At 45.0% G+C, this 17,597-nt stretch overlaps 1 protein-coding gene across 2 annotated transcripts in view; it reads left to right on the forward strand.

Annotated features, from left to right (window-relative positions):
- The window catches only part of LOC144753799 (nicotinamide N-methyltransferase-like), a 501,337-nt gene that overhangs the window by 50,318 nt on the left and 433,422 nt on the right, over positions 1 to 17,597 (forward strand). Inside the window, exon 2 of one of the 2 annotated variants that reach the window (XM_078641370.1) lies at positions 3,576 to 3,681. The exons of the other annotated variant lie outside the window; for it this stretch is intronic. Coding sequence (XP_078497496.1) covers positions 3,576 to 3,681 — 106 coding nt within the window. The remainder of the gene's footprint in view (positions 1 to 3,575; positions 3,682 to 17,597) is intronic. 2 annotated transcript variants of the gene reach the window in all.

Genomic DNA, 17,597 nt, shown 5'->3' on the forward strand with positions numbered 1-17,597 from the left:
TTCTTTGCATCCTTCATAATTTCTTGTACTGTATCACTTGTTTTCCTAATAAACTTCCTTTTTTGAACTAAAAAAATAAGATAACACCCTTCTCAACTTTCGGGAATACCCAGAGAAATAAAAACTAGTTAGGTGTTTGTGAAATTTGCATAATTTGCTCTTACGTAAATATGTAAAATGTCAGGAAAATTATGCTAAAATATGCATGATTATACAAAATGCTAATCTGTAATTTGGCATTCTTTTTTAGCCCTAACGTGTTCCTCCGTCAATTTGTGAAAAAAATATAGAAAAAAGAATAAAATTGACCTGAACAAAAGCCACTTAGGTACTGGATGTTGGCAGGGCTTCCATGCTCCTGGAATTTTATTTTGCTGCAACCTGTGCCAAATTATGCAATGCAGGGTTATATTTATTTGGGGTTATCAGAGTACTCTAAAGTTTAGCAATCACAAAGGTAAAGAAAATAGTAACAGTAAACCATCAGGTCAAAATACATTCATAACAGTTTAGTATAGATAGGTATAAACAAGCGAGTCCTAGAGTGCCTGGGGGTCTAGGCCAGAAATGTCTTCATTAGTATTGCTTAAACTTCCCTTCTGAAAGAAGCCATTAAATGATTCAGACTGATTTCAGGTGGCAGGTCATTCCGGATTCTCGAAACCTCTAGAGGATCTGGAGCCACCAGAGAGATAAGGTTTTTTTGCAAGGTATTTTGGTGTGCTGAAATGTAAAGCATTGTGTGTCATGCATGCAATTTTTAGATGTATCCTTGCCTCATACGGGAGCCAATTTAGATTTTAGCTCAGGCGTGATGTGTTGTTTCATTTTTAACCAGTGATGAGTCTTGCAGCAGAGTTGAGAGAGGCCCTGCGTGGTGCCATCTTAGATCTGGTAAGGCCACAGAGGGTTGCGTTGATATAGTCCAGCTAAGAGATCACTAGGTCTTGCACCGCAGCCTTGAAGTCGCTGTGGTGTAGGAACAGGTTTATTTTCCTCTGGATGCTCATTTGGAAGTCTGGTCTTTTGGTGAGACCACTAATGTGCTTCTGCATCTACAAATAGTTATCTATCATTATTCCCAATGAGTTTGTGGAATCAATGATGTTTGGAAAGCATTTGAGAGCTATTCGTTGATTTATCCATTCTTCGATGTCTGGAGACTGTTGGATAGTGCGATTAAGAGGAATTCTGCATTGAGAGCATTTAATTTCAGGTGATTAAGGGTCAGCCTACTTTGCGTTTTCTATAGAACTGAATTGAGGGACCTGATGTCCTCCGGGGAGGAATCTTTCAAGTACAGTTGGGTGTCATCTGCATACATGTGATAGTGAATGTTGGAGAGTTTCAGAAAGTCTGTTAGTGTCTCCGTGAACAAGTTGGAAAGAGTGGGTGAGAGCGTGGACCCCTTTGGCACCCCCAGATTGAGAGGTGATGGGATAGACAGAGACTGATGAACCTTGAATCTTTGGGTTCTATTTTGTAGAAATGAGGAGAACCAGTTTAGAACGGTCCCTGATAGCCCCATCCTGTGTTCCAGTAGGTTGATTAGGCTGTCTTATTTAACCATATCAAAGGCTGACGATAAGTCGAGTAGGATCAAAAGGCACGATTCATTCTGATCCACTATTCTTATCGCATCATCTAGAATGTGAATGAGAGCAAATTCAGTGCTGTGACCCTGATGGGAGCAAGATTTGAATTGATCTAGAAGTCATAATTATTCTTTGTTGCTGCATAGCTGGGTGTAGGCACGTTTCTTGAGGAGATTTGCCAGAGTAGAAATGATGGAGATTGGATGAAAATTGTGAAGTTTAGTGTGATCTGCAGTCAGTTGTTTTAGAAGAGGGTGACCTGCCCAGACTTTAGGAAATTCGGAATACAGTCTTGAAGTAGAGAGTCATTAACTATCTTCGTCCAAAGTGGGAGTATTAACGATCTAATCTCATTGAAGAAGTTTGATGGCAAGTGATCACTAAAGTGGTTTGATAGCTTCAGTACTGCAATAGTTTTGAGAAAAGTGTTTTCACTGAAAGTTTTGAATAGGCTCCAGGAAGCATTGTTTTGGGGGGGAGACATAGGACAGGTGGGTGCAGGTAAAACCTACGGAGAGGGAGGATGATAGATGGTGTAGTCAGTAGATTTCCCAAAGCTGACCACAATTTCAGTTCAATCTTTGTTTTCTTTTCAAGGAAGAAGGCGGACAATTCCTCACAGTTAGGCTGCAGTTAGAGTTCCACTGAGGGAAGGTTAGGTTGATAATTTGATTGAAGCTTGATGAGTTCAAACTATTTTTTAAGTCAGTTTCTGGCTTGCTCTAGTTGGTTTATGAACTAACTAGCTTTAGAGCACCTAATTTGTTATATATATTTCTCAAAGATCTCAGGTGATAGAGATGGTGGAGGGAGGGAGAGGATATCCGCAATCATTCCGCTAGTCTCAGAATTCTTCTTTCTGTATTTAGACTACCATTGTACCAAGGTTTGGAGATTTTAGAGGACATTCTTTTTAGCTGTAAAGGCGACAGTGAGTCTAAAATGTTTTTCATGGAGATATAGTGGTCTGTAAGGTCACGGACATCAGACATGTCAACAGGAGGGGGCAGGATGTTATCACTTAGCAAAGTCAGATCATCTAAGTTAATGTTTCGCAAACTTTTTCTTTAGCTGAACTTAATTAGTTCTCACAAATTCAGTGAATAAGAAGGTGATGCAAAGGTGGTCCTTCCAGTCACAAGGGGCGATAGATTCAAGATGAATGGAGTTGACCTTATCGATGACTAGATCTAATTGTCAGGAATCATGCACTCTTACCTGTAAATGTGCACTGGTGAGTTTTGCAGAGACGTTATGAACCAACGTTCCAGCACCCTACCTGATAACCTGAGCTTCTATAATCACTAAGGCTACGCAATAGGGTTCAGGGAGGAGGGCTGGAATCCTGGACGCTTGTAGTTGGGTTTTGTTGTCTACCTGTGAGGCAACAAAGACTAATTAATCTTGTATAAGTGTCTAATTCCAATACACATTCCTACTCTAATTACTAAATTGTTTCTGAAGAAATTAAAATACCCCTACCTGCGACTTCTAAAGTGTTAGACTCTGCGTCCGGATATTGTTGTGATGAATTGGGATGGCTTGAAAGTTCGGTTGAGCAGGAATTTAGAAGAGAGGTTTTGTGCTGAGTGAAATAAAGGACATGGTTATTAATACCTTTCCAAGTTTTGTTCATCCTTCTTTATGTGTGCTCAAATTTAGGTATTTTCTAATTAATGCTTACTTGCCACCGAGTCCCAGAAAATGGTCCAGAGATTAAACATAAGAAAACATATTCTGCATTTCAACAAACAATGATACTTTGGAATTTGTCATTAGTCTTTAGATTCACAATTGTGTTTACCAAGTTTCTTTTTTCTATTCTGGATTCTAGTCCAAACTTGCTTTCTTTACAAAGCAAAAGTTCCAAAAATTGTTCCTTGTTTAATATTTATCGCATTAGAAGATTGCTCTTTCTTGTGATGGGCGCCAGAACAAACAAAACTAGTACTTAGCTTTCTCTCATTTTCTCTTTTTCAGGTTCAAGCAGGAAGATATCCTATTTCCAGTTCGAGTGCCAGAAGAAAAGAAAATTTGAAGCCGGAATCGCGCCAAGATGATTCCAAAGTAGCATCACTGGAACCCGGTGAGTGTTTGTGACTTCAACAGAAGGTTAAGCACCTTCCAGAAGTCGGGTGTGGGATTAAATAGTGATGCCACACCCAAGATGACTGCCAGGCCATTCAGCGCGCTGTATAACGCAGTGTGCGGCGGGTGTCAGTTCACATTTTCACTTTATGAGGCGATCTAAATCTCCATCTTGATGAGGCCGAGGACCCTAACGCAGTATGGCTGAAAGATCTAGCCAGTGTTTCTGGGACTCACAATACTGACTAAAGAGCCCACACACGAAGCAGGCCATATCTTAGACTGTATCTGCACCAACACTAAATCCATGAAAGTTGACTCTCCCCGTATCCAGACCTGGACTGACCATCTGCTGGTCCCCTTTAAATTGACCATAGAAAGGAAAGGGATTAAGACGGACCATCGGAAAATCGAAGTCCACACAAAAAAAGACTGGAAAAAGATTAAGGACACTCCCAACCTGCACTTAATTGCCGAGGATAGTAAACCCCCTCTAACTGGAAATACGGAAACAGATTACAACAGCTTTTGTAAATGGATCACAGGATTTTGCGGGCCTGAGGATTCCAGTAAAGTGATAAAAAAGGGGAATAAAAGGTCCGCCCCCTGGTTCTCCCTCCCTTTAAAGGAAAAACAAAAAGAGGTCAGAACCCTGGAAAGGAAATGGCGACGTACATATGGGAAAGAAGAACTCTTCATCTATAAAACATCTAGAAGGCAGTACCATACAATGATTAAAAATGCCAAAAAAGCTATTTCTTTGAAGCCATAAACTCCTCTAACAACAAACAAAAAGAAATTTTCAAAATAGTTGATGACTTCATGACTCCTAGGATTCTTAGACAAGAGATCCCCTCCTCGCTCCCATTATGTAACTCAATCACCAACTACTTTGAACAGAAAATATCCGATCTCACTAAGGACTTCCCAGACCCACCTTCACCCTCCCTTACAGAATCCTCAACGCCCTACAATGAGGAGACCCAGCTTAATAAAATCACTCATGTAACTCTGGAAGAAACCCGTCAGGCTATTCTATCCAGCAAATCCGGCTCCCCATTTGATCCCTGCCCTCCCTTACTGCTGCATGCTCTTGTGGACACAGTAAACCCGAGCATAAATGCAATCATCAACTCATCCTTGGCGACCGCCGCAATTCCTTCCGAATGGAAATTAGCCGCTGTCAAACCCCTCCAAAAAAAAACCCTAGCAGACCCCACTATACTTTCAAACCCCGTCCCATTTCACTGCTTCCAATTCTCTTTAAACTTACGGAAGCAGTTGTGAATAAGCAGCTAACCAGATATCTGGAGGAAAATGACTTCCTGCATCCAAACCAGGCGGGATTCAGGGCCAAACACTCCACGGAGTCAGCATTACTTCATACGGTGGAGACCCTGAAGATAGCTATGGACCAAGGGAAAAAGGCTGTCCTGGTGCTGCTCGATCAATCGGCGGCCTTTGATACGGTCTCACACCCCGTATTAATAGGCCGCCTAGTGGAATCAGGAATAGCAGGAGTGGCTCTTGAATGGCTTAACAACTTTCTCAGCCACAGGAAGCAAGTCACTGTGCTAGGGAAACACTGCTCAGAGGAGAAATCATTAAAAACAGAAGTACCACAGGGCTCTAGTTTAAGCCCAGTACTATTTAACCTGTACATTACTCCCCTTATAGAGCTTATCTCCTCGTTCCACATCAGCACTACATCTTACGCTGATGACACTCAGCTTATCCTCGTATTAGATAGTAACACAACCAAGGCAGAGGAAAATCTGAGAGATTGTCTGACCGCCACATTCGATTGGATGAGACAACACCATCTCAAATGTAACTCGGGCAAGACCGAAATACTACCATTCGGAAAACAAAACCCCTTCTCCCCCAAATTATGGTGGCCACAAGATGCAGAAATCCCCCCAAACACCATCACTACGGCCCGTAACCTGGGGATTAGGTTTGACGAGGCCCTGTCATTTAGGCAACAAGCAGGTACTGTGGCAGGGTCCTGCTTTAGCATAATTAAAGGCCTCAGAAGATTCTTCGACCTTCTCCCGCTGACAGCTAGAAAAACTGTGGCAGTGGCTTTAATTACATCTCGCCTGGACTACTGCAACAGTCTATCTGCAGGTTCCAGTAAAACGGTACTGCATAGACTGCAGATGGTCCAGAATGTCACCACCCGCCTTGTGTTGAGATTGCCCAGGAAGTCGTCTGCATCAGCAGCACTTAAGACCCTGCACTGGTTGCCCATCCACAAAAGGGTACTATTAAAAATCATAGTAATCACCTTTAGGTCCTATCACCAGCTGGGTCCCACCTACTTGTCAAAAAGGTTTGAAAGATATGTGCCGTCCCGTTCACTCAGATCTTCCAACCTTAACCTACTGGTTACTCCCAAATTCAGACTAGCTACGAGAGGAGGAAAATCTATTGGAGTACTGGGCGCTAGGGCCTGGAATAAACTTCCACTCCAACTACGCCAGATCCCGTCAGAGAGCCTTTTTCAAAAGGCCCTAAAGACATGGATTTTTAAACTCACAGATACAGCATGCTTATCCCTGATCTAAATCCATACCCCAGTAACACCAAATATTGTCCTACCGATGTCTCACTAGCTCCCTGGCCAAACACCTCTTAGACACGAATGGTCAGCGCCAAGATGCTCCGTGAAGTGTAAGCTGCGCTTTACAAAAATAAAATTACATTACATTACATTACATGTGTGCCGGGATGCCAGCCGCATGATGCCAGTCCTGATTAAATACCTATCTCCTTTAGTTTTTGCAGGTTGCGTGTCCCATATTTCTCCGCTGAGCGTTAAAGCATGATTTTTGTAGTAAACAAAGTATAGAGGCATCTGGTGATTCTTGTAGGTTCCTTTATTAAGTGAAGAGACAACGTAAGAGCAGACCACCCACAGCAGCAACAACCGGTCAACTGCCACAGGGTGGAACATACAAGGTAGAGTGGAACATGGAATGTGGAATAGAGAAGGTAGACATTAAGTATTCTTGAGAAAGACTAGAATAGCAACTACCATGTACTACACATCTTCTCCCTTTCTGTTGTTTAAAAACAAAAAAAACAAAAGAAACTTAACAAACAAAATCTTGCAAATAAGTAGGAGGTCGCCTAGGTCTAAGAGGGCGTGTAGAGAGGGATGAACCTTGAGTAGGGACAGGACTCTGCAACAGAGCAGAAGCATCGCCCCCACCAGAGACAACAACCCTATCTTGTACATGAGAACTAAGGGACGCACCATTATAAGGTTGCAAATCATTAGTGTCATTGGCAAGTAAAAACCCACTGGTAACAGAGTCATCAGAACATGAAGCAGAAGGAGCAGGACTCTCAGAGTGCAAGGGAGACATAGTGGAGGAGCTCTTTTCCCTCTTGTAGAGAGCCACCCTCCTGAAGTTCCAGCATTCGCCATTATTTAGGATGACACAATATTTGAGCACCTTCTTGACCTTAAATGGGCCCTTGAATTTGGATAAACCTTTCTGTAATCTTCCTAGTTTGATTTTAACCAGATCTCCCTCGAAAAAAGGAGAAGGAGAAGGAGAAACATTAGGAGTGGAATCAACTACATCAGATTGAAAATCATCTGGGAATTTACTCTGGGCTTGCAGAGCAACGACATCTCTCATCCAGGAAGGAAATAACTTTAAACCAGGATCACGTCCTCTCATCAACTGAAACGGAGACAGATGTCCATTAGCCAAAGGGGTGGTACGGTATGCCCATAGCATTTCATTTACCATCTTCCTAACAATATGACCACCACAAGATGCCATCTGTATAATTCCCTTAACAACTTTATTGGCTCTTTCGCAAACAGCATTCCCTTGAGGATTGTATAAGGAAGTATGGTGATGGGAGACACCACACTCTTTTAAGAAGATCTCCATGTCCTTGGAGGTGAGTTGTGGACCATTATCTGTGATTAGGACAGAAGGCAGGCCCTCATCCTTAAAGAGATTTCCCAAAAACCTGATGGAGTTGGAAGACGTGATGTCATTGGTAAAATGGACAACCAACCACTTGGTGAAAACATCAATGACAACAATGGCAAACCTATCACTCTCCCCTAACTCACCCATTGGGCCAATAAAATCAAGTGCAATAGTATGCCAGGGCAAATTTGGTGAAAGAATGTGTGCACCATCAATGAGCTTTGGACCAGTCTTCAAGCGTTTCTCTCCTTCCCTGCAGAGGGAACAACTCTCAACCCAATCTACTACTTGGGAGTCAACGCCAGGCCACCAGAAGTGATCTTTTAAACGCCTTTGGGTAAGGGTCTGGCCCATGTGCCCCTCATGTGCTAAAGCCAGTAACTTGGTTCTTAACCCAAAGGGGGGTACAAATTTCTCACCTTTACACAGAATGTCCCCAACAATAGAAAGATCCTCTAGGACTTTAATGTAAGGCCTGACAGCGACAGGGACAGAACTCTCTCGTCTAGGCCCCAATCTTATAAGTTTGATGACTTCCTGAAGGGTGGCATCAGCAGACATTTCTCTAGACCAGTCACTGGAAGAAAAAACACCCTCGCCAACAAAAACAGCATCCTCCACCGAGGCCACAGCTATATCATCTAAGTCAAGTGAAACAACTGAATTTTGAGGAGAACGCCAATCCATAGATAATCTCGAGAGACAATCGGCTTGGACATTCCTCCAACCTGGGATGTATTCTACCGAATACTGGAACTCTTGTAGTCTGGCTGCTAGCTTCATAAGGCGGGCAGAACCCTTACCTGCCCCACCAGGTGAAAGAACCTTGATTAGGGGTTTATGGTCAGATCGTAGAGTGAACTTCATGCCCCACAGGTAAGTACGAAAATATTCAACAGCCCAAGAGGCCGCCAACGCCTCCCTTTCGATAACGGAATAGTTCTTTTCAGTATCAGTAAGGGTCCTGGAGGCAAAGGCGATAGTGACTTCTGATCCCCCACACAATTGAGACAACATGGCACCCAGACCATGTGCACTAGCATCAACAGTGACGATAGATCTGTTGTTTACATCAAAGGGAGATAGCATTTTTGCATTGCAAATTTCATTTTTGATGTCTACAAAACATTTCTCTTGCTCATCCCCCCAAATAAAACTTACACCCCGTTTAAGCAAAGATCTAATAGACACAGTCTTGTCAGAAAAGTTCTGTACAAACTTAGAGTAGTACTCTATCAGTCCCATAAATGACCGAAGCTGGTCTTTGTCAGAGGGTGAGGGTGCAGAACGAATTGCTTCACATAGGTTTCTTTTGGGTTTTATACCAGAGGAAGTGATGGTGTAGCCCAGATAGTCTACTTCACACACACCAAATAAACATTTGTTCTTCCGTAAAGTCAGACCAGCATCAGATAATTTCTCAAGAACAACATTCAGAGTGAAATTGTGCTGGGATTCGGTTTGACCATAAATCAGGATGTCGTCCTGAAAGTAGACTACCTTAGGTACATCTTCGAATATGCCTGACACCATGCGCTGAAAAACGCTAGCTGCTGACTTGAGACCAAATGGCAGACGAGTAAATTGGAAGGTACCCCAGGGAGTGATGAAGGCTGTCAGGGACTTGGAGTCTTTGTGAAGGTCAATTTGGTGGTATGCACTCCTGAGGTCCAATTTCGAGAAAAATTTCGCGCCATTTAGAGTGGTAACTAATTCAGATATGTTAGGTAGTGGGAAAGTGTCGGCAACAACACAGTGGTTGAGAGACCTGAGGTCGACACAGAAACGGAGCTTGCCGTCAGACTTCTTGGTGACGACAATGGGCGAAACCCAAGGGGATGCTTCAACGGGTTCAATGACCCCAGAATTCAACATGTCATCAAGGAGACTCTTGACCTCATCCCTTATGATGATAGGTATGCGTCTTACCTTGTGTTGTATAGGGACAGAGTTGGGTTTGATTATTATTTTATGTGAATATCCCTTTAGTCTACCCAAACTCTCACCAAAGACATTTTTAAATTTGGAGAGTAAAGAAATTAGATCAGAGTCTTCTACTACCATGACTTGAGGATCAGCTCGGGGATTCACAACAATGCAAAGGTCATATTGGTGTATCCACCCAAGTATAGCGGGACCAGACTCTGAGACATATACTTTACCAAAAATTTGTCTGGTTGAGAACACAATGTTAGCTTCAAAATACCCAAGTATACTCAGTGGTTCCCCTTGATACCCACCAGGAGAAATATCTGTAGGAAAAAGAGGACCCATACCCCACAAATCAACAAAAAGTGAATTGGGAATGATTGTGTATCGCGAACCTGTGTCTACCATTAAGTAAACATGCTTTTCATTAATAATGAAAAGGGCTTTAGGTCTATTCCTACGTTTGTGGTCTTCACGTTGAAGATTATTGTCATTACCAACCACCAAAATTTTGTCAGTGTTATCTTCAACAACTGTGATATCACTAACATATGAAACAGAAGGACGGGCTTTACTTCTGCAAACACGAGCATAATGTCCCAATTTACCACATTTCATGCATTCCTGTTTGGCTGCAAAGCAAAATTTCGAATCAGAAGCATGTGCAAGGCTACCACATCTAAGACATTGCCTAGAAGAAGAAGGTTTAACAGTGTTATTAGTCTTGACATTAGTAGACTTTTTGTTGAAAAACTTTCTCTGCTTGAGAAGAGCAACTTCGTCTTGGTCATCATCTTCTTGACTATGATACATGTGTGAATGACAAGACACTTCACTAACGTCACTTGAAGTAGCTCTTTTTTCTAACTCTTTCATACACCCTTGGGACTGTTCAACGACTTTTGCTAAGTCAATTGCTGTTTGTAGGTTGGGATCCTTGGCCGCCCAAAGACGTTCCTGAATTTTCTTGTTATTGCATTGTACGATAAGCTGATCCCTGATCAGTTCATCAGTCATGTTGCCAAATTTGCATTTCACTGACATTTCGCGCAGTCTAGAAACAAAGTCATCTATGCTCTCACCAGTTTTTTGACTTTTGGTGTAGAATTTATACCTGTTCATAACCAGGTTCTCTTCTTTGGCATACCTGACTTCAAGGCGAGACACAGCTTCCTTATATTCATCCAACGGTGCTTGTGCGCCTGTCAACAGGACTTGCGGCAAGAACCTGAACACACGTTGTCCTTCCTTACCAAGAGAACCCAGCAGAAGTGCTTTTTTGCGTTTGGCAGGGAACTCTTGAGCATCTAGTGCGTCAAGGTAGTTCTCAAACATGGGAAACCAGTCTTCCCACGATATGCTGGGTTGGCCAGGTGAAGAAAGAAAACTGGGTGGTAATACCACAGAGCCAGACGGAATTGGTGACTGTTCAGACATATTTTAGGTTGTGGTGATAAGTATAGATAATGTTTTATATTTTTCACACACAAAAAAAACGAAATTGTCTGAAAGGTAACTTATAGTTAATTAAGGCAACTTATTCCAGGAAGAAACGCTACAAACAGAATTAAAATTAATGCTTTACTTGTTAAGTAGCTTCACTTTACGAATGCGCATTAGACGAGCGCATCGTCGTTGCTGGAGTTGAATCCGTTACCATGGTAATTCAAAATGGCCTCTGTAGCGTGATGACGTGGACGTTGAAACGCGCTGGCTGTCTGGGAGAGACGGCGCGTTGAGACGAGTCACGCTGGGTGAGAGGAGCGCATGGTAACGTCACAGAGAAGATCGCTAACTCCTACGGAAGGTTCTAAGACGTCATCAGAGTCGGGTAGACGCCGCAGGAGTAGGAGGCTACCAGGAGGGAGACGGGAGGAGGACAAGCGTCGAGAAACAGAGGCAGAAATAGGTAAAAACTTGCCCGTTTCGTAGATTGTCCCAAGTGGTGTCGTCAGGTGCCCTCCGGTAGTATGCAGGAGCGTACGCAGGATTCAGCTCAATACGGTCTGCTCTTTAGTGTTTTCAGAAGGTGGCGGAATAGCGCAAGGTTCGAAGAAGCGTCGCCAAAATACTGTAGTAAACAAAGTATAGAGGCATCTGGTGATTCTTGTAGGTTCCTTTATTAAGTGAAGAGACAACGTAAGAGCAGACCACCCACAGCAGCAACAACCGGTCAACTGCCACAGGGTGGAACATACAAGGTAGAGTGGAACATGGAATGTGGAATAGAGAAGGTAGACATTAAGTATTCTTGAGAAAGACTAGAATAGCAACTACCATGTACTACAATTTTAAACGAAGGCATGGCTTTTAAATAAGTGCAATCACAAATCATATAAAAGTTCGAAAACAAACTTCGCTTCAAATAAATAAATACCAACCAGATAACACTGAAATACAACCTGGCATGTATGATATATGTAATCACAATAATCACAATCAAACACAATAATTAACACCACACATAAGGTAGTACTGGTGGCACGGGACAGGGGTGGGTTTTATGTACTAAATTTCCTGCACTTTTGCAGTGGATCCTTGTGCGCTGGGGATTTCATGACACTAAGGTAGCTCCATTGATGTGAGTATGGCTGTCGCATATTTAGTTGAGGTTGAGGTTTGCTAAGAAGGATTTCAGGCTATTGACTGCTGAGTCATTCGTGTCATTCCAGTACAGGTTAAAATCTCAGAGGAAGCTCTGGGTGCTGTGATGCTCTGCGTTAGTTTTTTTTTTTTTTTTTAAACCTTTATTGTATTTCAAAACACGGTACAGCAAGCAATAAATGCATAAGTAAATGCACAGTACAGCTTAGTAGAACTCACAGTAGCCGCCCGCGTATGTCGGAGTTCAGTAGTGAGCAGTATACATTCAAAAGAACCATCAACATTAGCCCGAAATCCCACCCGTCCAATAATTCCCATTATGAAACAGTATAAACAGATATGTCCGAAGTAAGCAGTTTAGTACATTTGCTGAAGCTGCAGTGTTGGAAGGATACTCCCACAGCTCGTAGCGCACACCATCAGTTCAGAAAGTCAAACAGGCAGAGGAATTGTTCATCGATGCCACAAGGAGTGCGCCAGATATCCAGAACAGGACAGGGCAATATAAAAGACACTCTATCAGTGGTACATGGAGGCAATCATGGTGATACATTTCCATCCGCATCTACCCCATCTCGCCCCTCTCCCGCCACGGCACTGCTCCTAGTGAGATACGCCATAAATGGTGCCCACACATCTTTAGGCCGAGACCTCGGAGGTAGGAGTTCTGCATAATCATGCAATCTCTCTTGCCATGTAGTCATGGTTTGAATCCAACACTTAAATTTAGGGGCACGCCCCCTCCCCCACCTACAAGCAACTAAGCGTTTGGCCAGCAAGAGGCTGAGCGCAAGGAATTTTTTATGAATGGTGGTAACGGACTGAGTTAGTCCCAGCAGTGCAATGAGAGGACATGGAGGCAGAGAGACCCCCAGCATGTCAGTTAGTCCCTGGAAAACCTGATCCCAATAAGTGGCGACTTGGGGACAGGACCAAGCAAGATGGATAAAGTCAGCGCCAGCAGCGCCACAGCGAAGGCAGCAGTCTGAATCTCTCAAGAGGAATTTATGGAGCCTAACGGGGGTGTGATACAGCCTATGCAAGAACTTGTAATGCAGGAGACGCAACCTATTATTTCCAGTAATCGCGCGCGTTTGGGTGCAGCTTATTTCCCATTGCTCATCTGTCAGCGGCTCAGCCAGATCGGCATCCCATTCTGCCCTGGCCCTCAGGGGAGTAGAGCAGGGAGCGACCTTCGCGTGCTTGTAGAGCAAGGACACAACATGGCTCAGGGTATCGGGTTGCACAACAGCATGCAGTGGCACAAAGATATCTGGCTCGGCAGGGAATGATGGGGTGAGGGCTAGGAGCCTCTGCCGCAATCTAGTGAATAGAAACAGATCCATAGTAGAGGGAGTCTGTTCGCCAAAAAATTGCTCCTGAGTCCGGAAAGATTGCTGTACATAAAGGTCACCCCACTTGCAGAATCTTAATTTCTTCAGCAGCTTCCGACCTATGGCTTCACAGGTGACAAGTACCCTCGGGTCATTAAGCAGTGGCAGGGCAGGGGAGTAAGCAAATGTGCAGTCCAATGAGCGCATCAGTCGATCCTAGGCTTGTACAGTACAATCCACCGTAGAGGGATCTCTGGCTCTCTGACTCACTGAGGTGTAGATATAACCGGAGGGCGCCGTGGGGGCCATATAGCCTTCCTCCACGGCAAGGTGCGCCATATAAGGCGGTGGGCGGAACCAGTACACGGCATAGTGAGCCTGAGCACTGTCATAGTATTTTTCAAAATTGGGGACCACCCACCTTGGTGAAATGGAGGCATGAGTGTATCTAGGCTGAGCCTTGGTTGTTTCCCTCCCCAAATCAATAGCGAGATCTGCGATCTGAGGGAACGAAAAAAGAAGCTGCCGGGGTTGTACGGGATGTTTACAAAAAGGTATAACAATTTCGGCAGCAGGATCATTTTAGTAAGAGCAATGCGACCTGCCATGAAAAGAGGAAGGTGCAGCCATTTAGTAACGTTATCTGCAATTTTATCCATTGCAGTGCCATAGTTAGCACGCATCAGCGCCTCCCTGTCTCTTGTGATGCGAATGCCTAAGTATGTCAGTTCATCTTGTTCCCATAGCAGTGGATAGTCAAGCTGGAAATGAGGCGTATTATCAGTAAGCGGGAAGATAGCTGACTTTGCCCAGTTTATTTGGACTCCCGCTATGCCTCCAAATTTGGTAATTTCGTGCAGCACCGGATTTAGGTTCTCACTGGGCTTGTCTATGTAGAGCGTCATATCATCTGCATAAAGCGAGATGAGGAGCGGTCGAGTGCGATAGACTAGGGAACGATGATTATGTTTTTGACGGAGGGTCGCCGCCAGGGGCCCAATTGCAATAGCAAAGAGGATGGGGGACAGAGGGCAACCCTGGCGGGTGCCTCTTAGGACAGGAAATGCTTCCGACCTGGAGCCATTTAATAGCACAGTAGCTGTATGTTGGGTATATAGTAATTTTACCCAGTCCAAAAAGCTAAAGGGCAATCCCATGTGGCGCAGCGTGCCAAAAAGGTAATCCCATTCTAGGAAATCAAATGCCTTAGTGGCATCTAAAAATAAAGCCACAGCGTTGCATTTAGGGTTGATGTCCTGAAGCACCGCGTGTAGTGTGCGGAGGTTGTGCGATGTGGCATGATTGGGGACAAACCCGGCCTGGTCTGGAAGCGCCAAACGCTCCATAATGAGATTAAGACGAGTGGCCAGCACTTTAGCTAGAATTTTGGTGTCACAATTTAGGAGGGATAGTGGTCGGTACGAGTCACAAAGGTTGGGGGGCTTACCAGGTTTAAGTAAAGAGGTGATTAAGGCTTTGCGCATAGTGCGAGGCAGACTTCCCTCCTCAAGTGCGGCGTAGTAGACCTGTTTTAGAATGGGGGCCAGGACAGGGGCAAAGAGTTTATAAAAGTCAATGGGGAGGACATTTGACCCTGGGGCTTTGCCTGAACGCATACTCATTATAGCTTCGGTTATCTCATCTAACTTCAAGCCAGCATGGAGAAACTTCTGTTGAGCATCCCCCAGCCACGCTAAAGCCACATCAGCAAAGTAAGCAGAGAGGTCCAGGGGATCCGTGCGGTTGGAGGAGTATAATGTCTGGTAGTGTTCCCTGAAGACACAAATCTGATCAGGGAGGTTCTTGTATATTGTCCCATCGGCATCTTGTGTTTCAAGGACAGTATTCGCAAATCTAGGGGCCTTGACCGAGTTAGCCAGTGCTCTCCCAGGGCGATCACCTTCCCCATAGATGCGTGCCATGTGAGGGCGCCCCAAGAACTAACTCTCCCTATCTGCCACTGATGTGTACTCAGAGGACCTATCCCTCAGCAGCGCGCGGGTCTGTAAGTCTTCTGGGTTGCGGTCAATAGTACGTTCCAACTCGCTCAATTCAGTCTCCAGCTTGTGTAGGTCAGCACGCAAAGTCTTTAAGACACCCCCGCCTTTGGCAATACACCACCCTCTGACAGTCACCTTAAAGGCTTTCCAGACCGTGATAATACTATCAACAGAGGACAGGTTGAGATCAAAGAAGTCTTTTATATCTTGCTCTAATTAAGCTTTAAAGACCGCATCTCTGAGGTGCGCCGGGTTCAGTCTCCAGGATCAATAAGGAGAGCAGTCAAGGGGGATCTGCAATTCAAGGAGGACCGGGGAATGATCGGAGAGTGTGTGGGCCAAGTGGGAGGTTCGACGCAACCATGGGGTAACACCTAGGGAAATGAAAACATAGTGAAGTCTAGACCAAGTGGAATGAACAGAGGAATAATGGGTACCCTCCTGTAGCGTGGGGTGTACATACCGCCAGGCGTCCACCATATTATTGCTGTCCATTATGTCAGAAAGCGTGCGTTGTGTAGTGGTGTAGTGTGAGGGCAGCGGCCGTGACCTATCCATGTTAGGGCTCATCGTAGTGTTGAAGTCCCCTCCCCATATTACGTGTGTGATGCCTAGTGTGTGTATCTTGCCCCATAATGTAAGCAGAGCAGCGGGATCATCTACGTTCGGGCCATAAAAGTTAGCAAACAAAACATCCTCTGTATGTAAGCGTCCCCAAACCAGACAAAACCTGCCCTCTCTGTCTGTATCTAAACCCTTGGGCTTGAACGGGACTCCCCGCTTGATCAGAATCGTAACACCCCTAGAGTAGGTAGAATAGGATGAAAAGGTTCGATCAGCAGCCCACCTTGAGGCGAAGCGCGTGGGAGTTCCCGGAGCGAGATGCGTCTCCTGTAGGAGAGCAATATGCACACCATGTTTGTCAAGGTATCCCAAAACCTGCCTGCGCTTTCTGGGGTCATTAAGGCCTCTAACATTCCAGGTGAGGAGTCGCACCATCCCACCATCTCTAGTGTCTCCCGCGGGACCAATTTGTGCACCTGACGGGAATGAAGGAATCAGCTAATGGTAAAGGTACAAGCGTGGGAATAATCAAGGGTACAACTTCGATTGCAAAGTCTGATGCCAACATCTGCAATACTGCTTTAACATTCAAAGCATAATACCGAGTCCTCCCTCCCCACCACCCACACTGGCATCCCAAACTTGCCATGTATACCCCCCTCCCTAGAACTAAACAATTCCCTCCTTCCCGTAAATCCCAAGTCAAACACAGGGGTAATGCCCACAGTGGGGGCCACCAGGGGCCCTCGCCAGACTAACTTGTCTCCTTATTACACCCGCCTGCAACCTCCCGAGAAACGGGGGACGAGTAGCGGGACGGAGGCGAGCGGCTGGGAGCCAGTATTCGCCCATATGACAACAGCAAAGTCATACATCACCAGTTCGCAGGTCTCTCTTACGGAATGTGGAAATAGGTTAAACTATGTGAGTTGCTGTGTAAGGATCTCTCTTAAGGACGGGTCGGATAATGGAGAGTGTGAGCGCGATCGCCGTCGCGCAGCCGCCTCTCTGGAGGCCGAGTGTCTGTCACGCTTCAGATATTCCTCGGCTTGCTGGGGTATATTGAAAATAAGCTGGCGGCCTCGATGATGGATCCGCAGTCGCGCCGGGAAGAGCATGGCATATGGAATGGAGCGGGTCTGCAGCTGTTTTTTCACCGCGAGGAATTTGCGGCGGGCCTCCTGCACCGCCTGAGTGAAATCAGGGTAAAAGGACAAAGTTGTGTTATCAAAGCGTACAGTCCCTTTCTCCCGTGCAAGGCGCAGCAGCGTATCGCGATCCCGGTAATTGAGAAATTTCATTATGATGGGGCGCGGGGGCGCGCCGGGTGGAGGCTTCTGTGTTAAGGTGCGGTGGGCCCGTTCTATCACTAGCTGCGATGAAAAAGAGTCCTTCCCAAAGAGTTCAATTATCAATCGCTCCATATAGTCTTCTAGGCAGCCCGTGTTGGTCGATTCGGCTAGGCCCAGGACGTGGACATTGTTGCGGCGGAACGTGATTCTAAATCCTCATTTTTCTCTGCAA

Source organism: Lissotriton helveticus, chromosome 5_1 (assembly GCF_964261635.1).
Source record: "Lissotriton helveticus chromosome 5_1, aLisHel1.1, whole genome shotgun sequence".
In the NCBI taxonomy this organism is placed as follows: Eukaryota; Metazoa; Chordata; class Amphibia; order Caudata; family Salamandridae; genus Lissotriton; species Lissotriton helveticus.